The sequence below is a fragment of the Lathamus discolor genome, chromosome 1 (assembly GCF_037157495.1).
Source record: "Lathamus discolor isolate bLatDis1 chromosome 1, bLatDis1.hap1, whole genome shotgun sequence".
NCBI classification, from domain to species: Eukaryota; Metazoa; Chordata; class Aves; order Psittaciformes; family Psittacidae; genus Lathamus; species Lathamus discolor.
Window position 1 is genome coordinate 135,680,804 of NC_088884.1, and position 21,896 is coordinate 135,702,699.

At 42.0% G+C, this 21,896-nt stretch overlaps 1 protein-coding gene across 4 annotated transcripts in view; it reads left to right on the forward strand.

Moving 5' to 3' along the window:
- DLC1 (DLC1 Rho GTPase activating protein) overlaps nucleotides 1-19,926 on the forward strand; it is a 216,435-nt gene extending 196,509 nt beyond the window's left edge. For all 4 annotated transcript variants that reach the window (XM_065696821.1, XM_065696829.1, XM_065696835.1 and 1 more), the window contains 11 exons: nucleotides 3,728-3,791; nucleotides 6,628-8,054; nucleotides 9,193-9,369; nucleotides 11,315-11,474; nucleotides 11,720-11,918; nucleotides 14,268-14,481; nucleotides 14,891-15,005; nucleotides 15,919-16,140; nucleotides 16,848-17,065; nucleotides 17,253-17,426; nucleotides 17,973-19,926. In XM_065696821.1, coding sequence (XP_065552893.1) covers nucleotides 3,728-3,791; nucleotides 6,628-8,054; nucleotides 9,193-9,369; nucleotides 11,315-11,474; nucleotides 11,720-11,918; nucleotides 14,268-14,481; nucleotides 14,891-15,005; nucleotides 15,919-16,140; nucleotides 16,848-17,065; nucleotides 17,253-17,426; nucleotides 17,973-18,093 — 3,091 coding nt within the window. In that variant the 3' untranslated portion in view covers nucleotides 18,094-19,926. The remainder of the gene's footprint in view (nucleotides 1-3,727; nucleotides 3,792-6,627; nucleotides 8,055-9,192; nucleotides 9,370-11,314; nucleotides 11,475-11,719; nucleotides 11,919-14,267; nucleotides 14,482-14,890; nucleotides 15,006-15,918; nucleotides 16,141-16,847; nucleotides 17,066-17,252; nucleotides 17,427-17,972) is intronic.
- Nucleotides 19,927-21,896: the final 1,970 nt, after the last annotated feature.

A 21,896-nucleotide genomic window follows, 5' to 3' on the forward strand; every position in this document is an offset into this window, starting at 1 on the left:
CTCCTGTTAATGACAGCAGAATGAATTACCTGGGGTTATAGCCAACATCGAACTGACAGATATGTAGATTAACAAAGCCGGCACATTATAGCCCATATTTTAATTTACAAATTAGCTGAAATCACGTGTTGAAAATGCATTTTTGATAGCAAATATCTTGTTCAGGCTGCCTTTCTTGAAAGAAGTTCAGGTTAAACTAGTCTGGCCATTTACGAGGAGAAGACTAAGAAGAGTGCATCACTTGCTCATTTCTGAGAGGTGCTCCAGTGCCTCATGTTTTGCCAGCAGCGGGTTCCAGCATCCAATGTAGTTGTTGCTCCAGCTGACAGAGGCCAGTCTCAACTCATGGTCTGGGTCTGAGCAGCAGGTCCTGTTGCATTGGTCACCCTCAGGAAGAAGGTTTTAGCAGAGCGAGATTGAAGGAGGGTGAGAGCCTGAGTAGGAGTAAGGCAAGGAAAAGTGACATCTTGGAGATAGAATGCTCCACAGGATTAAGATACCATCTGGATGTGAAGATGTATATACAGAGGGCTGACACAAAAGCATTTATCTAAATGATGGGAAAGGATAGTATCTTGTCATCCAGACAGTCATCCAGAAAGTGGCCAGAGTAGGAGTCATTGAAGAAATAGAGATAGCCAGACAGTGAAAGCACCTCTAACTGCTGTCTGTAGCAATCCTGCCCCATCCCTCCATCTCCCATCTTCACCTTGCGAAGATGTCACTGAGACAGGTTTGGGCAGAATAAGAGCTAAAGAATGAGGCAGACCTGCTGACTGTCAATAGGGAAATGATAAGTTGAATTTATACCTGGGAATGGAATTACCAAATGGAGCCAGAAGAGAAGATTGCCGTTCATTAACAAGCGTTGATTTGATGAGAGCTGTAGAAAATGCATGTGCGCTTATATAATCAAAAAGTATTGCAAAGTGTATGTGAAGGTTAGTGGTGGTTGTATAGCTAGCTCTCATCCTGGCAAAGCCTAAGCTTAGATTTGCAGATGCAGTAATGTGTTTGGAAGGCAGTTTTGTGTGTTTTACTGTGTTTTTCAGTGGCCTCTAGGTCAAGGAACTGAGCACTGCTGAACTTGAGCAGAAGTTAGAGCAGGATGTGTGATGCATATAATGAAAATCGCAGATCTGAGGCAATAGCTGCAGAGCATTTAGGTTTCAAAAGGGAAACTGGTTTTGTGGTGAAATCATGTCAAATGTGTAACAGAACCTTTATTTGCCTCACTGCTATTGTATTTAACCTCGCTCATTGGGGGTTACCTTATCTTTCCTTCATGCTCATTTTTGTGAGGTGTGCGCTGGGAGGCTTTTTTTCTCTTAAGCACCCTCTGTGGAAACAGAGGTCTTTGCTCTACCCCTTTCCACCTATTTCAGGGGTTTAGTTTGAGTAGGAGGAAAGTCTGGGGATATAATCTTTCTGAAATCAGAGATCGTCTTTATTAGCGGTCAGACAGGCTGGAGCTAGATAAAGCCTGATACAGGGATTTGGTGGTAACTTCTGTCTGCATAAGTCAAAGGTTGTAACGCTGTGAAATTTGTAAATTATTACGCAATATAGATCTGAAACCAGTTTAATATTCCCTGTCTTGAGGTTCAGGAGTTTGAAGGAGAATGTTTTTATAGCAGACAGGGAGACAAATTTCTGCTGCTGTGTGGCCTCAAATCCTAGTTTTGTTGTGTAGCGTGTAGATGGGACATTCACCCTTCACCCATGCCATAAATACAGTTCCTCTCAAATTGACTGTACTTGTGCATGTACCCACCAACTGCAGCCAGCAGGACTGAGCTTCTGCCTTTTAAAGTCAGAGCAAAGATGAAAATAGAGAGATCTGGATAACTTTCCTAACCTGCCACTGCCCTACTATTTGACCCATGGCAATTCTTCCTGTTTCTCTCCTGTTCTGCTGTGTTGTGGCTGGGTCTAATTATAGATCAAACTGCCTTCTTTTTTTCCTTTTCTTTTTTTTTTTTTTTTACTTCACAACTGCAGCAAAAGCACCAGTAGGAGCTTTTCCACTTTCTTTGATGGCCTCAGGATCAAGCCCTGTGTAAATACCATCTGCAACCAATCCTGCACATAAAAGGCAAGGGAAAAGAGAAGGAACTAGTAATTCTTCCTGTGCACACACTTTCTAGATTCAAGTTACAAGTTTCATGAGTCTGAAAAGATTCATCTGAAGCAACAGGACAAGTCAGCAGTTTTTTCTTTGTGTGTTTGTTTGTGGGGTTTTTTGTTTGTTTGTGTTTGGTTTGGGGTGGGGTTTTTTGGATGTTTTTAGTTTTTCAAAGCTGCTGGTGCAGGCCCTTCTTTACACTTTGTCCAGATAAATTTTGTGAAAATTATACAGCTTCCTTCAGAATGGATTAGGCTTTTTAAAGCCCAGTTTTGTTCCTGTTGAATTGGGGCTGCAGTCTGGTTGTAGGAAAGGAGGGGCTCTGCTCCTCTGCCTCTCCCTGCCCTCCACACAGTTTAGGCAACTGACCTGAGAGAAATTCAACCCAACAAAGTATTGAAAGATTAGTTTTCAGCTCAATTAGTCTCCTCATCCAACCCCCAGTACAGCCACACAAGTGGAAGTATTAGCACAAGGGACCAAACCATCACTTCCATTAAGCTGCTGCTTCAGTTTTCCTGCCTTCTGCATCACATGCATCTTGTTCCTGCCCTTTGCCTTGTCGCAGCACCAGCATTTCTCTAGCCACACTTTACTAGAGCAGGTTTTAGCTGAGCCACGATCCTGGAGCGGTTTCTGAGGCGCCAAGGGCTGGGAGAAGGGCAGGAGACCATGGCAGCCTGCACTCAGCTGTGCCTAAGCTGCCATGGAGCTGTGTGTTTAGCAGTGCCAAGTTCTGCTCTAAGCTGTTTCTGCTCAGCTGTGCACACTGAGCTTCTGGGGAGAGGGTAGAAGAAAGATACTTCTTTTATTTTAGGGATACCTACCAGAATTAGCTCATCAGGGAACAGAGGAATGCTTACAGTGCTTCAAGATATGCATCCAGACTATTGTCACGTTTCACAAGGAGGCTATTTAACTCTTGTTGCTGCAGCAATTTATTTTTTGTTTAAATTTTAGTCCTTCAGAACAACATTTTTATGTATCAAAGAAACTTACAGCTTAGAAAGGAAAAATCAGGTCTGTGTTTTGTTGTACATTTTTTATTTAAACTGGTGAGTTGTCATGTCCCAGGACTGTGTTGAAAATAATCAGTATTCACAAACAAAGTAGACACCTAATAAGTGGAAAATAAGTTTTCCTCCGAGAGGTTTTAGCTTATAAAGTACAATTTTAAAGCAGGATGCTTTTTTTCACACAGGCATATGTACATAGTGTCAAATACGAAGCTTTTAATTTTATTTTCAGTCCGTTGAGACTGATTGTTTCAGGGTTCAAATGTCTGCTGTTTAAGCAAAGGTAATTACTACATTTCATTGAATATAATGCACTTCTCAACTTAGACTAAGTTTCCATTCATTTCTCTTTACTTTGATTCAGGTAATTGTGACAAATAGTCATCCATCCCTCCCTCTGAAGTTAGAGTACAGCCAAATGTAATGGGTTAATGGTTAAGTATAATTAGGGCTCTAATTGAAACTCTGCTTGTGGCTATTTGTATGCAAAGCAGTTGCGGACAGCCCTCACAAAAGCTTGTGAACTGGAGTAGCCTGTGTCAAAACACTGGGGTGTTCTCTTAATATGGTTTCCTTTGCTTTGCAGGCGCTTAAATACTTTAAACAAATGTGCAGTGATGAAGCTAGAAATTAGTCCCCACAGGAAAAGGGTAAGTTCCTTTAACATCTTCTCTTACAGCACTGTACATTAATGAAACTGAAAAAAACCCCACCACCTAGCAGATTGCTTAGCTGCAGTCTAGGATAACACCTGAGTAGAGCCTGGCAAAGGACACACAGTCAAAATGTTGCTTACATTTTATTTCGTGTTCTCACTGAGTGAAAACTGCAGGACTTGGCTGTGGGTAAAGAGTACTCGTCTAGCGAACTCTTCGCCTGTGATGCTGCTCCCAGTGTGAAAGGCACTGGGCTTCTATGCCTGCCAGAGAGGCTGCCCTTCTTGTAGTGTGTAACCTGCATTCGGGCAGGGTTGTAAAGAGTAGGCTTGATGATTGTCAGCCACGATGAGCTGATCTGAATATTAGAACATAGTCTTTGGCATTGTCTTCACAGTTTTGGTTCTTTGCCATCGCATTAGGGTTGTATTATTTTATTATGATATAGACAAGATCAGTTAGACTGTGCTTGGCCTGCAGAGGAAAGAGCTAATCCTTGTAGAGTGGGACACATTATTTACTTATTTTTTAATTGTGTAGTTCGAAATTAAAGTAACATATTTACAGAATACATCAGATACCTTTTTAGAAATGTTTCCAGGGAGCTCAGCAGGAATTAAAACTGTTTCCTGAATCTTCAGGATCCCTGTGGAGCATGGTGAGAGATACAAGAGCACCAACTGAAATTTCAATAAGGTAGTACCAATAGAAAGCTGAGTTGCTGGGATCTGCTTGTAAGGTACCACTCAATAGCTGTCTTAAAACTATGTGTGTGTCCTACGAGGGATCAGTAGTTTATACTGTCCCCTGGGATACGACAACTGCAGATAAAGATGACTGAGCTAAGGCAATACAATACTGCCCTACCCTTAACAAGAATGCATACAAATGCTCTGAGGTTGTTTACCAGGAATTAATCCCCTCTTTCCCTATCTGTTTGGTATGTTGGAAACAGCATCCAAGCTCCAGAAGATAACACTCTGAGGCAGCATATGTAGGAACTCTAAAAGTGGGGGAAGGCAGCTGGATTGCTGTTTATGACCGCCAGAAGATTTCTCCTCCTTGTTCCTGAACCTTGTTAACACTGGAATGAACAGTATTGCTGTTAGAGGTCAGACCAGACCCGACTTCAGGTCCAAGCCCCAGATCTTCCGGAGTCTGGATGTTACCTTTTGTTTCAGTCTTTCCTGATTTTCATTCACCACCCATGTTCTGGCAGATGGACTTGGATCCTGTTCCCTTTTGTTGTTGAATTCATTAAAATCAATACTTAGCCTCTGAAGCTTTCTAACACAAGGGAAAAAAATTATGCTGACAGAAACATACGTTCCCTTATGTTTGCATTGACCTCTTTGCAAATTAAGTTCGCTTTACTGCTCCTTTATTTCCATTATTATCCACTGGCAGTTTCAGGTGACTTTTTTCCTCCTGAAAACTTTCAATAAGCAAGACAGACCTCTTAGGTTTTCATATGAGTCATGTAGAAAAGTATTTTATAGTAGTTAGGAAACGAAAAAGATGACACTTCCTCTGTGTCTCCTATATTTGGCTGTAAAAAATAAATATGGTGTTTCACTTATTTTCCCAAGGTGATGAAATGTGCGATTAAAAAAAAACCAAAACACTAGGAGAGGATCAGGAACTAATGTGCGCATAAATAAAATACTTGACATATGAGTAATTTACTCGTTTTTCAGAGAATAAATGTTTGTGTTCCTGGCACACAGATAGTTACAGTTTGGGGCATGTGTGCTTGTTTGTTTTTAAATTAAAGCAGTCTAAACAAATCAAGTGAAACTCATGGACCTGGGTGACAATTACTGTTTCCTGCTCTGAACACCAAAGGTTATTTTGTGGTTTCATGATGTTGTATTAAAATATCTTCATTGGTTTTATTCTTCCAATGTGAAATTTTCCAGATATTTGGAAGACCAAATATGTCAGTCCCAGAGTCATTCCCTTTCAGTCTTTAGATGAAAAGATTGTAAGCGTAAGTGATGTACGTGTAATTGTGCCCTCAGGCGTTAGTCATACATCAAACATCATCAGTGGAGATGTTATTTACAATTTAGTTACGTGCTATATTGTCAGTGAGCTCTAGCTGCTCCCTATCTGTGAGCGTTAAAGTTTGCCTGAAGCAAGACTGAACTAGAAACTTCACAGGACATTCTTAAAATGTTAGCTGCTAGCCTGTGGGAGGAAGAGTGAACCAGGTAAGAGCCTGGAGGCGTCGCACTCTTTCAACACAAGAGCTTCTTTTGCTACCTCATTAGTCACAGCTTGAGACCGTTCAGACTTCCCGAATGGGTAAGGAATTAAGCCACTATAATTCAGAACATATGAGAAACATCTCATAATTGCAAAGAGGAGTATAAACACACAGCCACTATCAACAGAGTGTAACTTTGGAGAGAGTCCAGAGGGACCCCAACCCCTGACTGACTCCAGTTTAAAATTTTATGCATGCCAGGAATTTCCATTGATCTGAGGGCTATCCACTGTGACCAATTAATTAAAAGTCTGTGGATACTAGGGTTTTTAGAAAAGAGCAATTTAAAGCAGATTGTGTTGTTTGTTTCTCTTTATGAAGCTCGTATCTTTTGTATTTAAAAACTGTTTAAATATATTGCCCGTCCCTCGTTATCTTTTCCTGTGATGCGCTTTATGGCCTAATCTTCCTCTCCCTGAAGTAAAAGACTGTTCTCACTTCAAATTCAGTGAGAATAAGGTCATGCTTAAAGCATTTTAGTGGGCATTGTATTTAAATGCAACCGCCCTTGCCGTTTGTGCAATTTGCAAGCAGTACTTTCACGGTTCTTCTCCTTTGCAGAGCGAAGATTCAGATGAAGATGAACCTTGTGCAATAAGTGGCAAATGGACTTTTCAGAGGGACAGCAAGAGGTGGTCAAGGCTTGAAGAATTTGATGTGTTCCCTCCAAAACCGGACTTGAATACCCCTTCCCCAGAAGCTCCTCAGCTTACTAATGCCGCAAGCCGTGAGAGTGTGCTAACAGACCTCAGCGAACGCCAAGAAGTGGCTTCTATTCTGAGCATCAGTAGCACCAGCAGCCACCAACCAACCCTGCAGAGTGAGGCATCTACTACCAGGACAAACTCAGTCGTGAGCGTTTGTTCATCAAGCAATTTCATAGCAAACGATGACTCATTCAGCAGCCTGCCCTCGCCCAGAGAGCTGAATAGCTTCAGCTTCAACACGAAAGCCAATGAGAAGAACGCCAAGTCCAAAACAAAGAGCCTGCTGAAGAGAATGGAGAGCCTGAAGATCAAAAGCTCTCACCATGGCAAGAGCAAAGCCCCTTCAAAGCTTGGCCTTATTATTAGTGGGCCCATCCTGCAGGAGGGCATGGATGAAGATAAACTGAAACAACTTAACTGCGTGGAGATCTCTGCCCTCAACGGCAATCACATCAGCCTCCCCATGGTACGAAAGAGGAGTGTCTCCAATTCCACGCAGACCAGCAGCAGCAGTAGTCAGTCTGAGACGAGCAGTGCTGTCAGCACACCCAGTCCTGTCACACGAACTCGCAGCCTCAGTGCATACAACAAAAGGGTGGGCATGTACCTGGAAGGCTTTGACCCCTTCAACCAGTCAACGTTCAGTGACGTGATAGAGCAGAACTTCAAGAACCGGGGAAGCTTTGCAGAAGATACGGTGTTTTTTATCCCTGAAGATCATAAGCCTGGCACTTTCCCAAAAGCACTCTCCAATGGCAACTTCTCCCCTACAGAAAACAATGCCTCTGTGAACTGGAGGACAGGGAGTTACCATGGACATGGCCATCTCAGCCTCCGGAGGGAAAACAGCGGTGACAGCGCTAAAGAGCTGGGCATGGGGAAAAGGCGTAACTCCTCCAGCTCAGTGACCAGCCGCCTGAGTATTTATGACAATGTGCCAGGTTCCATCCTGTATTCCAGTACGAGTGACCTGGCTGACCTCGAAAATGAAGACATATTCCCAGAACTAGATGACATCCTGTACCATGTCAAAGGGATGCAGAGAATAGTAAACCAGTGGTCAGAGAAGTTCTCGGATGAAGGGGACTCTGACTCAGCGCTCGACTCCATCTCCCCATGTCCTTCCTCTCCAAAGCAGATCCACCTCGATGTAGATAATGATCGAGTAACACCGAGTGACCTTGACAGTACGGGGAATTCACTGAATGAAACAGAAGAGCCCACAGGGATGCAGGACAGGAGGGACTCTGGGGTGGGTGCTTCGCTGACGAGGTCCAGCAGGTGAGATCACAGGCACTGGGAATTGGGGTGGCCCTGGTGAGATCCCCATTTGCCCCACTCAGTTAAGGTGCAGTAGAAGCTGTAGCCATTCAGGCACTCACATGCTGTTCCCATTGCTTCCCAAAGCAATTGCAGGCAAGGGAAGTATTCGTGCAAGACTTTTAGACAAGTGATTCCCACACTTCATAGCTGTATGTTTGTATGTTTAGCCTGAGTTGTCATTGAAAAACAGCCTGCTCAGCAAGTCAGCGTTAGGAGGAATGTTAAGGCAGTTTTTGGGGATGATAAGTCTTCAGACTGAAATGGTGTGTGGGAGAGAGAGGGACCTCAAGTAGGATTATTCACTTCTTAAATTGGATAGGAGAAACAGTGTCAGTGTGGTCTGGTTTGTGTCAGTGTGTAGTAAAAGCCTTGACTTTTAGACTGTTCCAAAAAATCACCCTTTTCAGTAGCCATCTCTTTCTTAATAGCATGCTGGAGCATTAAATCTGTAGGGAAAATGAGGTTTGTTTATTTTCTCTTGATCACTGTAGCACAGTGGGGAACTGGGGGAGTTCCAGTGGCCTCGCGGTTTCTTCTGGGTGTTTTACCATGGGATATATGACTGTGTTTTGAATTGTTAGTAGAGCAAGAAGTTGAATTCTTTTTAGCTTTGTTTCCAGTTTTCCGTTAAAACTGGTGCAGATCATCTAGGGCCTTGTTTCTGCTGTCACTTAGTTTCACAGCTGCTTTTATAAACCAAATGGGACTTTTAGAAGTGCTTAGTTCACATTTGATGTGTCTTAAAAAATTGGGCTTTTTTCTAAATGGAGTTTTTTGATTGCCACTGCGTTAATACTGAAAGGGCTTCTGAAGAAGAGTGTTGGAGCCTTCGGAGGACATCTGATAGGGCAGGAGCATGTAGTTAACTCTGAGCTGTGAGTCAGCTCCAGGTGCCCGTTCTCACCTAAAGTACCTATGCATGCTGCATTGCACCAGGTGAGGCAGAGAGGCTGCTGGCTGAGAGAGGCCTGTGAAATTTCCCAAGCAGCGGTTGACAAGGGCAGGGAGCTCAGCGTTACGTTTGCAGTAATTCCTGCACATCTTGCAGAGACGTTTCAGTGACCAGTCCTTGTTCTGTGCCCCATCTTCTCTGCAGGCACAGGCTGAGGTGGCACAGCTTCCAGAGCTCCCACCGGCCCAGCCTCAGCTCGGCGTCACTGCAGATCAACTGCCAGTCAGTGGCACAGATGAACCTGCTGCAGAAGTACTCTCTCCTGAAGCTGACTGCACTCCTGGAGAAGTACACACCTTCCAATAAGCACGGCTTCAGCTGGTAAGGACACAGTGCCCTGTGTAGAGATGCTGACTACACAAGCGTGACAGTTATGCTCATCCTGAGCAACTTTTGGGAAGATGCAATGAATCCCTCTATCCCTCTTTGTCCATATTTGCACTTCTTCCTCCAGCCTGTGCTGTCAGTGATTTGTGGTTTCCTAAGACAGGGCTAAAATCGCTAATCCTTTACGTAAGAGTAATCTTGTTAGGCTTGAGAAATATGTTTATGGGGGCATGTAAGGGAACAAAAGCAGAACAAAAGGGAACAAAAGCATCACTGCTTTTGTTCAGGCCAGCTTCCTGAGCAGGAAGATGTCCACTGTCCGTAGCAAAAGGAGGACTAGTTGTTCAGTGAGACAGTTAGTGAACAGTAGCACAAACCTCAGTAGATCTTAATAGGCTCGCTTTTCTTCAGTTAGTCTTAAGTAGGTGTATTGGTTTCTCTATATAATTACGTAATCAAATAATGTAAATTTCCTTCAGTTCTCTTACCTCATTAGCCATAATCTGTATCCCCTCTTTAAAGCAGTATAAGTCCAGTTAGTTTGCAAAAAGGATGGAGAGGGTGGGAAGAAAAGTTGTGAGAACCATGGAGGTTTTGTAGGCAGCAATTTCTGCTGTGGCCAGGTGTTTGTAACCCAGGAGAATGTTCCTTGTCGGAAGAATGGAATAGAAAGCTCTTTTATGATTATATCTGCAGTAGAGCCTGTGTAGCCTTCAGGATGCAAAAGACGCAGTAAAATTTTTCTTCTCCCTACCACAGGCCAGCCTCCTCCCTTCCCCAGGAGTCATAGAGAGTATTTAGCTTCAGCATCAAAGTACCTCCTGTTCAAAGGCTGTCATTATGTCAGCCTTTCTAAATACAGAAGTTGTTTGTTCTGAAAGACAGAAATAAGTATTGACCAGTTATCCCTGCATGCTTCAGATTCTCAGTGGAGATCGCAATGTGTTTTTTCACATTCCATTGGCATGTTTTTTGACAAAGCACGTATTATTCATACATATATCAATAATGCCCTAAACTTAACTGTATGGCAATACAAATTGGTTCTGGTTTGCTATGTAACAGAGCTGTAAATCTAATGCACTGTTTGTGTAGCTGTACTGTGTACTGAAATGTTAAATAGCTCTCCCTGTTTTCCAGTGCCGCTGTGTCCTATTAGTTGTTACACTGGACGTTAGCTTTTCTCCCTGTTTAGGAAAATGATCTCAATATTTTCACATTTTAGTGGCTTCTTTTTTTTACCCGTTATGAAACCAGTACTCTTGGGGACCTGGGGGTAAATCATTCTTTTGTATTCAGTAACTTTTTCCTTGGAGTCACAAGCAGATGGAAAGGCCTCTCATTGTAACCAGAGTGGGAGGCAGGGGTAACAACAGTCACTGGCTGACAAGGAGGGGGTCCCTCAAAGGGGTTGTTTATAGAGCTGAAGTTTTTAGCTGACAAACTCAAATGTATTACATCAGTTTCCTGCTGTTATGCACACTGGTGGGTGGTGGACCCAGTTTGAGGACTTCGCAGAGCAAGTAGTTGACATACAAAAGCTCATTGTTCAAATACCCATCCTTCCCAAAACCTAAAGAAGCGGTGTTATAAGGGGTCACTGACCGCAGGATTTATTTTGACTCTTTGGCAATTTAATCTGGCCCCTGCAGTTTCACCCTGTAGCTTTTGTCCTACTAATATTGATGGAGTAAGCACCACATTAATAGTTACAGGCAGCATATTGCCCTGAATGTCAAGCCTTTTTCTTAGAGAAACTCTTTTCTGTCCTCTCCGCCTTCCCAGCTCTGAGTGGATTAGCTAATTTATACTGTCAGTACTTCTCATACTACTAAAGTGTTTCACTTATTTTCACTGACTTTCCAAATTACTGGAAATACAGACAATAAATGGCCAACAGGGTGTTAATTTAATTTTGTCATTCCTTTTACTTACATAGGGCAGTACCAAAATTTATGAAAAGGATAAAGGTGCCAGACTATAAAGACCAAAATGTGTTTGGAGTACCGCTGCAAGTCAATGTCCAGCGCACAGGACAGCCTCTTCCACAGAGCATTCAGCAAGCCATGAGGTACCTCCGCAACCACTGTCTGGATCAGGTGGGTTTTTTGTACTCTCTCTCATCCCACCTGCATGCAGCACCCAGGGCCCAGCCTTCCATTAGTTTTTATTGTTCCTGGATCAGGCTGAATAAAGTAGGCACAAAACTGGACTAAATAGATAATTAATGCAGGGAAAGGTTTCAATGAAATCAGGACCTGTACATAAGAAGCTAAAGAGCATATTCACATTTCAGATTTGCTGGACTCGTTGTAAATGTATTTACCTTTCCATATATATTTAGGTTGGACTATTCAGGAAATCTGGAGTCAAATCAAGAATTCAGGCTTTGCGTCAAATGAATGAGAATTCAGCAGACTGTGTCAACTATGAAGGCCAGTCTGCTTATGATGTAGCAGACATGTTAAAGCAATTCTTCCGTGATCTCCCTGAGCCTCTCATGACCAACAAACTCTCCGAGACCTTCTTACAGATATACCAATGTAAGTAGTGAGATTTCTATGGCGGGGGCAAACACTCATTTGTGTAGCAAGGGTGGAACTTCCTAATACTGCTCCTCTGGTCACTATACATGTTGCATATGTTGGTCTTTGCCTTTCTCCAGCAGCCGTTATAGTTCAGGCTGCCTCTTAAGGAATGCATTTTTGATGTTCCTGTTGCATAACGATTTACATTACAAGTTCTTTTAATTTCACCTTTTTCTGTAGTTCAGGAACAAACATAAGTCCTCCATCATTTGCTATAAAGTTTCCTCCCTTCTTTGAGCATGCTTGATATTATGATTTACAAATAAGCCCCATCTAATGTGTCTAGGTAGAGGAGCTCTGCAAACGCTACGTGAACATCAGGGGCTTTCAGAGGGATTGGCAAAGCTACCAAAAAACTTCCGTTTTCATATAATTCATATTCTTCTACCCTTCACCATAACTTTTGGAAACAACCTTTGAGTTGAAAGCTTTTCTGTTACTAACTTGTAGCTACTTTACTGGTAGATGTCATAAACAGAAAGTCTTTAGAACATAAAAAGTGGAGTTTATCAATGCGCATGAAAGAAATAATCCCTCTGAGATGGCAGGTTCAGCACCAGCAAGGGAGAAATTCTCTTTTGTGGGCTAGATTAATAGAGTTCTCCTAATTTGGGGCTGGATCTTTATAAACGTTGTTTCCTCAACATTCTTACTCCATTGGGAGTACTCTCACTTAATAAGTTAGCCAAAGGTGAATTAATGTTTGGTGACCAGAACACCAAACCCTTCTGAAGTATTCATGGGGGTCCAAACTGACTGATGCACTATAAGCACCTTGCTGATTCTGTGCTTTCTGTCCTTAACATCATCGCACCTCTCTCCCCATGTATTCTTCCCATGGGAGCATAGCTACAAAGAACCTACTGCAAAAACACCTTAGAGTCATAGAATCATAGAATAGTTAGGGTTCAGTCCTTACTGTATTTTGTGCCTTCCTGATGATGATGATTACCAAAAAGTTACAGGAATTTCCTCCAGAGCTCCGTAGGTGGAGGTGACGGTTTAAAATAAAAACATACATGCTGTTATTTCAGTGCACACATTTTTTGTGTGTGTTTGCATTCCCGAGAAGGTTTATGGAGAAAACTAATCACACTCGCCACTTCTGTGCATGTTAAACAGCAACTCTTAGTGGGTTTAGAGCCAGAAAAAGTTTGACAGATCATTGCAGAAGTATCTGTTGCTTTCCTTTTGCAGGTGGTAGGTCTGAGGAATCCCCAGAGGTGGTCAGGAAGTATTATCTTTGTGTAAAGCAAAGAGCCTTAACACAGCTGTAAATTTTGCTTCCCTGCAAAGGACAAAATTTCCCTTTGCTTTAGTGTTACGTACCAGGCTGCGCACTGGAATTGTTCGCACGTGGCTTCAATCTGCTTTGAGCTGATTGAGGGGAGAGTGTGGAAAATAGTGGGGTTTTGCTTAAAATTGCTTTCTAAACTGACCTGCTAGCCTTACAAAGTTGTTGAAGCCCAAAGCAAATACCAGTTAAATACCTAGTTAGCACCACATGTATTGTAAGACATGCAGTGAGGTTGGTGTGGTGCTAATGATGATATAAATGCTCTAGGATTAAGACTCTGATGTTGTCTTCAGAGATGGCTTTTTGGAAATCCCTTTATAAGAAGCAGATCTGGTCTGGTTTATTTCATTTTTCTGTTTCCTTCAAGTTTGGCGGAGAGGGCCTTATATAAAGACGCATTAAATTTTTCCAGTGGCTGTTTGTTGTTAGTAACCAAGGAGCTGTTTAATGGTATGGGGCTTCACAGCGTTGACTTTCTTTTTCCACTGCATGACTTTGAATGATCTGCTCAATAAAGCAGATCATACCCTGTGTTTGGTAAAGCACTTTCTGGGTATTCTATGACATCATTGTTGAAAAGGTTTGCTAGCCAATTCATTTAATTAATTCACCTATTCTAAAATGCATTCATGTTTTGAATTTCTTTGAAAGCCAGAGAACCTCTAAATTGGTTGGACAGTGTTTGCTTGTTCACTGCCTGACTCCAGGCTTCTGTCATTTTAGTGCATCTGCGGGAGCATGTAACTATTGAAATTAAATCTAAAATTAACTCTGGCCTAGGCACAACTTCTTGCTTGCATTTCTTGTGAGGCAGGAAATAGCTGAGGTAAGTTAAAGTAGTGGGTTAAAAAAAATGCCTTCATGTTTCCTACGAATGGTATGCATCCTGAAGGAAATCACTTCAAACTCGAGTCAAATATGTGAAGCTGGAGTTTGCTTTGGGATGCATTCATGCTGTGTGTATGGAAAATCAATGGGCTGATGAGAGATTTACTAATATTATGCAGATGTGCCAAAGGATCAGCGTCTCCAGGCTATCAAGGCTGCCATTATGCTTTTACCTGATGAGAACAGGGAAGTCCTCCAGATTCTTCTCTATTTCCTGAGTGATGTCACAGCTGCAGTGAAGGAAAACCAGATGACACCGACAAACCTGGCTGTCTGCTTAGCACCTTCCCTCTTCCACTTAAACACTCTCAAAAGAGAAAATTCTTCCCCGAGGTAAGTTTCGGGAGCAGGGCTTGTTGCTGCTGGTCCTGTACCACAGCTGGCAGTGGTGTGTAACAGGTGGCATTGACCCTACCAGTTGTGATCACTTCAGACACCTCAGAGGGCACTGGGCATAGAACAGTTAGGAGATCCTACCTTTTGGCAGAGATCTGTTAAAATATAAGCAAGTTCATAAGGAAGAAACGTGAGAGATTCCAAGGAAGAAACATGAGAGATTCCAAAGAAGAAGTTTAGAGCGTAGTGAGAGAAGTTGGTAACCCTGTGCCAAGATTTGGTCATGGGCAGCACTGCTGTAAATCACCAGCAGATTTGGGAATCCTACTGTTTTTTTACCAAACGTGTCTCTTGCTCTGCATTAAGTAACTGGATTTGTGCATGTGTGCTCTTTTCCCTTGGGAAGGGTGATGCAAAGAAAACCAAGCCTGGGAAAACCCGATCAGAAAGACCTAAATGAAAATCTGGCTGCAACTCAAGGGCTAGCTCATATGATCGCTGAATGCAAGAAGCTCTTTCAGGTAAAACACCTATTTGCAGAACTGATGGGTGGAATATTGGCCAACATGGCTTACATCTGCTGTGTAATGGAAAGCTAGGAATGTATCTTCATTAAAATAAAGTTTAATACATGATAAATAGCGTTTTTAAGAACATTTGCATCCTGATTTGGGTACATGTATGAACTGGAAGTGGTGCCAGAAGAGAGTTCTTTTGTTGGCACTGGCACTCAAAAGTCAGGAAGCAGTTGTGGGGTTTGGGACTTTTTTGTTACAACTGAGCTGCATTTGAAATATGTTTCCAAGCTTTTATTGTACAGCCATGAGGGTCTATGAACTTCAGCTCTAATTACAAAGCAAGAAGCCATTTCCAGGAATGTCAGTGCTTGTTTTATACTTAAATTCCCAAGGGTAAGCAAGGCTAGGCCACAAAAGCATCCTGGAATGTGACACTGTCAAAATGTAGGTTGAAGGGTCTGTAGGAACTAAAGCATGCTCCCTCTAGGGCCTGGGATAGAGAACTAGACAAGTCAAGAGTCCTGGTTTTCTTCACTGTCATCGAATCTTTTCAGAGCCCTCAACTGAAGACATGCCTGTCTCTTTTCTTGTGGCTGACAGCTGATGCCTCCTTCCTTCAGTCTGCAGGATAAACTGTGCTGTGGGAATGGATCTGCGTTGTGTAGCAGAGAGGGATACTCCACAGAAAAAAATAGGATACCCCATAAATGAGAGATTAATTTGAGTTAAAGTCACATACTTAATTTTGGCATTTTTTCACATTGAGTGACTGGGCGTATATGCGTCCTACCACTTACTTACAAAACTAGTGCACCCATCTTTGTGTGGTTGTCAAGCTGCTAGACTAACTCTGTGATGTGGGGGGAGAGCTGAGAGGGAGCTGCAAGAGGATGATTTCACCCTTGTTGCCCCTCAGATACCTGAAGAAATGAGCAGGGGCCGGAACTCATACACGGAGCAGGACCTGCGTCCCCTCAGCCTGGAGGAGCTCCGGGCGGGTAGCAGCACCACTGAGCCCACTGACTACCACTGCTACCTCCAGGACTGCATGGATGACTTGCTCAAAGAGATGAAGGAGAAGTTTAAGGGCTGGGTCAGCTGCTCCACTGCAGAGCAAGCAGAGCTGGCCTACAAGAAGGTATGCACTCTGTCACTCATGCCACAGCTCTGTTTTTTTTAGCTCATCTTCTCTAATAGGAGCAGGCTTTTAACATAGGATATTACAGAAGGTTCAGTGTACACCTTTACGTTGCAGGTATATTTGAGAAAAAAAAACCTTGATATTTTGACATAGTTGCACACTATCTAAAGATAACCTGCCTTTCAGCAGCAGTCAACTAACATGCGCTGATTTGTGTTCTTCTGTTTATCCAGCCCAGGAATGTTCACTGTATTGCATTTACATGCCTTCACTCAGACGTGCAAAGCCTTGACAGGCTGAGTGAAGCCTCTAAGCACTGTCAGTATGCAGGTTGTAGGAAAGAAGTTTCTTGTCTCTAATCTCTCACAGCTCAAAGCTAGCACAGGGAGAAGTGTTTCAATGAGATTTTTACCAAATAAACTTAGGAAATTAGGATAGTATTATTCTATAGCATCACAATTTAATAGTGGCCTATACTGGAGAAGTTTTAAACTAAACTGTAATGTAAAGATAATTTGGAAGTCAGTGTGAAGATGCCTTTGGCTGTTGTGAAAACAATCTTAGTCTGAGTTTATGACAAGCTTAATACAACATACGCATATATGTGTGTGCATTTAATTTGCTGTATTTAGCTGACACTAAAACAGAAAGGAAAAGAAAGTGTCCAGAAGAGTAAAACTGAGGACTCTGCTGATTTTCCCCAGGTATGTGAAGGTCCCCCACTCCGGCTATGGAAAACTACCATTGAAATCCCAGCTACACCAGAGGATGTTTTAAATCGTATACTTAAAGAGCAGCATCTTTGGGATGAAGATCTTATAGATTCAAAAATAATCGAACCTTTGGACAGCCAGACAGATATATACCAGTATGTCCAGAACAGCATGGCACCTCACCCAGCCAGAGACTTTGTAGTCTTAAGGTAAGGCTTTTATTTGTGATGATATTTATATCGTACACATAGCGCGACCTTGACTATGATTTCTGTGTAAGTTATATGAGTAAATACCTGTGTGTGCATAACTTGATGTCTTAGTAGATGTTCGAATTAGATGTTCCATTACTGTTTCTCAAAGATAAGACTTTTTTTTTTCTTCTTTTTTCCTTAGAACATGGAGGACAAATTTTCCCAAGGGAGCTTGTGTGCTTCTAGCAACCTCAGTGGACCATGACCGTGCTCCTGTGGCAGGTGTTAGAGTCAATGTGCTCCTGTCTAGGTATCTGATAGAGCCCTGCGGGTCAGGAAAATCTAAACTTACCTACATGTGCAGAATTGATTTAAGGTATGAGCTGCTACTTTGTCTTTCTGTGGTGGTAACTTTTCTTGTACAGTTTCCATGTAATCAGTGCAAAATTTAGATGGTTCAACAGGCTTTAGCTTGGCCAGTAGTACGTACTTCTCAAAGGCATACATAGGACTCTGAGATGTCACAGAAAATTGGCTTCAGTGCACATCTAACAGCAGGTGTGGTTTGTAGCATTAGAAACATCCAGTATGTGCTGCACCATAGCTACTGGTATATAACCCCACCCTTTCCTCTGACAGATGTATCTGGGTGCAAGGACATAATAATTTTAATATTAAGTTAGTAAAGAGGAACAAGTTCCCACAATTTTCTGTAACTTTTCCTCATAACTTTTCCTCACCATGGCAAACTTGTCTTGGAGCAAGTATGTATATTAGTAAGGCTGAGCTGAGCAATAAGCAGTAATAAGGAGATTTCCTAGTTGGGCACTTAACCAGCTACATACATATTTGAATCTGACTGAGAAAATGTGTGCAAAGTTACTGGTATCTAATTCATCATCACTTTTTCTTCACACATCAGGGGCCACATGCCAGACTGGTACACCAAGTCTTTTGGACACTTGTGTGCATCTGAAGTTGTTAAGATACGAGACTCTTTCATTCATCAGAGTCTTGAGAACAAGGAAGTAAAATCCAGGTGACTACTGAAGAGGAACAACCACGTGCTCCACACATCAGCAACGCAGACATTATCTAAAACCAAGGCTCGTCCACTGCAGACCGGACTAGTGTACCATCTGCAAGTCATGTCATGAAGGGATGACAGCATGAGAACTAGACTGTGAGCATTGCATTACTGGACTGTGGCCATACCATACACTTTAAAGCTGCTTCCTGTCTGTTTAAGGTCTATAGTGTAGGCCTTGACTGGAATACATAGGAGGACTGTGCAAGAAGAAAACAAAAAAGTATTGTACTATTAGATGGGTTGAATTGCTTCTGAGAAGCAAAATTCTTTAAATGCAAAATATATTATGAAAGATGGTGAAGGTTCATCATTCCCATGTGAAATACTTAGCTTTATGTACATACTCATGTATTTGTAGTGCGTTGGGGGACTGGCGTATCCACTGGAATAGTTGGTACTCTTCAATGTGTTCTCACTGAGATAAGCAGAGAAAGGTTTGCACAGAGATTGAAGTGTGAATGAGTGTGTTAATGGTTGAAAGGATAGCAGAAGTCGAACTTGAAATGTGTCTGGTACACTGATAGGCAATCAGAATGGATTTTAATATGCTGGATACAGTTCAACCTAGAATGGGACTTGACTGTGGACCAGGAGTAGCCATCCTTCCCATGTGCCAGTTCTACATTTTCCTCAGCTCTAACCTTATTAAAAACCCTAAGCAGATGCTACAAGAGGCTTGCTCTGATTACTATCCACTCCTTATCCAGATGATCTTTTAGGAGTGGATAGCAATTCTATAGCAATTTTAAGTAAATAAATATACTTTTGAGCAACATAGCAGCTTAGAAATGCAATGTCTTTGCAATGGTGGAGAGAGCCAATGATCTCAGTCATTAATTTACTGAAAAATGTTTGTTGCTTTTACTCCTACCTGCATTAACTATAAATGCTTTAATGGGATTCTATATATTTTACTGTATTCTAACGGCTCAAGAGGAAAAAGTCAACACTGGAGTTGCGGTGCTGGGAAGTGTCAGGACTCCTGCAGCAGCAGGTGGGGTGAGGTGGCTAGGAAGAGTCACACAAACTCTCCCTTGCTCTCCCTTCTTTGCCTGTTTTCCTAAAAGCCGCATGTTAACACAAACAGAACCTGGATGTGAGCAATGTGGAGGGTTATTTTGGGGGGCAGAGAGTAGGGGGTGTTGTCTTTGGTTTAGTGGGATTTTAAACACTTTGGGATACTCCCCCTCCTTAAGAATCAACTTGTATGAACTGTAGGAAGTCTTGAGGTCCTCTGGAAAGGTGTCTTTCTGTAGGTTTTACTGTAAAGGTAAAGATTAGCTTTCGAGGTGCAGTGTTAAGTGATAAATGTATTTTGTGGCTAGGGTATGAATGAGTTGCAAGGTGGAATTTTGACTGAGACTTTGTTACCATTGTCAGTATTATTTTAAGCTTTTTGATGAAGATTTTTTGTATTATGGCAAATAATGTAGTATTTCCAGTAACAGTGTTCCTCATGAGTAGGAAAATCTTGTATATTCTACATCAAACACTTTTGAATTTGTAAAATTGTATGTTGTACATACCATTCTATTGTAAACATGTATACTTGCCCACAGTGTACTGTCAAACATAGACAAAGCATGATAAAGATTATTTAAAATATACCTGTATTTATACCTCAGATATTCTTTTTGGGTTTTTGTACCTCAAGTATGTTTTCTATTGTAAATGTGCTTTACATGACTATGATCTACGTGAGAAAAAGGAAGATGTTTAACTTGCTATAGATGTCTGTACAGAATATACTCAATAAGTGCACTATTAAATGTTTAAAATTGGAGAAGCATAACGGGTTTTATTTCATTCTGCATTCTTCCTTGCGCTCTTGTGTCCAGAGGAGGAAGCATTTTTCTTACCACTGGTTCTTTCTTTACATGCGCCTACCAACGGCGTAACCACCTCTGCCCTCTCCCACGTTGATATTTTTAGCATTGTTAAAGGCAGGTACCAAAGCAATTTCAGTACTTTTGGAAGACAAGCCTTCATGATGGAAGACAGCTGGACAGAAATACTCCCTATTCAATAGCTTCATATATTTAAAAGTAAGAAGAAACCTCTGGTTTGCTGCTGTCTTGTGGAGAGGGACTCTTGAATTTTACAGGGAGCAAAGCAAACTCCTACTTGATAGGCAGCCATACGCAATGCTGAAAAATAATTCACCACTTTCCTGTGGGGAGAATGAGGGTGTGATGAGTTGTGGAGTCATTGGCTCGCTTTAAAAAATGCAAGTGTGAACCTAAGTGGAGAAAGTTAAAGCACACGCAGCAGTGAAATGAAGCCAAAGAGAAGGCCAGGAGGATATACAAACAACTGACTAAGGTGAAAAATGAAGCCAAAGACAGCTGTTAATTCAAGCAACTTTTAAAAACTTCTTAAAGTCTTAGCCAACAGAAATATAAATTGGGCACCTGAAGTAGGATTCTGATTTGTGAGGCTTGTCTGACAGAGGAGCTGGATGGAGGCCTGCTGCTTTTTAGTTACCAATATCATCATATTCTTTCTCTGCCTGAGCATCTGCCTGAGTCCTGAATGCTGTCGCTTCCCACTGTGTTCCCCAGGGAACAGTGAGGGATGCTGCTTCACCGTCTGGCAAAAGCAAACCTCTTCCTGTCATGATACTTATTCTTGCACACCAAAGAGTCTTTCAGAGAACCTTTCTGATAAGGGACTGTCATTCTTTTGGCTCTTCTAAGATCTTTTTCTTCCCAAGTCAATACTAAAACAACAGCAGAATTTAGAAACATACAAAACCCAGGTTTGTTCAGTTTTAGGTCCTTGGAGATAATTTATTTTTCTCTGTAACAATAGGTTTGATTGTATATTTAAGCACACTAATGCATGACAGGCACCTCAGGTACTTCAAGGATTTACTCTGCATTTTGTTTAAAGTGCATTTACATTACTTTCTATTCATCATTTTCCTAAATGTTTCTAAACCCTGAGTGAAAATTAACTCTTCTAAATAGTCTCATGCCCCTGAACCTTTGTTTTCTTGGCACCTTCATTTGGAGGTGTCCATGTTGTAGTGGGACAATAGAATTCAAGTTTCCATGTTTGTGTATCTTGCCAGGTATCACTCACAGCAGCACTGGCTCTTGCTCGGACACTCTTGCTTGAAGCAGCTCTTGCTGCAGAGGGAGTGCTGGCTGAGCTCCAGTTCAATTTTGGCTGAGTGCTGGTATGGCAAACTGTGCACACAGCATCCTTGGCGCAGAACGGGTCCAGCCTGCTGCGTGCTTCGGTAGTGCTGCATTTCAATAGTGCTAACAAATTCAAATGGGAAAAGTCACATTTTGCTGTCATTCCTCAAGTAATGCATGCCACAATTAGATATTTATGAAGCTGCAAATAAACACTGGCCTTTATCTTAAAGGCCAGAAGGCAATGGCACAGTCTGGGAAAGCAAGACTGAAAGGAGGCAAACCAGTACCGCTGCAGTCTGGCACAAGACCTTAAAAAGAGCAGGACCTAGTATATATCCACAGTAGTCTGTACCATGAGAAAGTTGATATGAAAATGGTATCCATGACTTTGGCTACATAATAAAAGGTAGATATTTCCACTTATGACATATGAAAATTAAATGTTACAAAAAGATCTTCTGATGAGTACTGGAAGCAGTATCTACACTCATAATGAATGAAGTCAAGATACAGTTTTAATAGAGCAATGCATTAAATTAACAAAGACAAAATGCGAATTCCTTTGCCTTTGTCATACCATAACTTGCCAATACAGACACTGACTGCATCC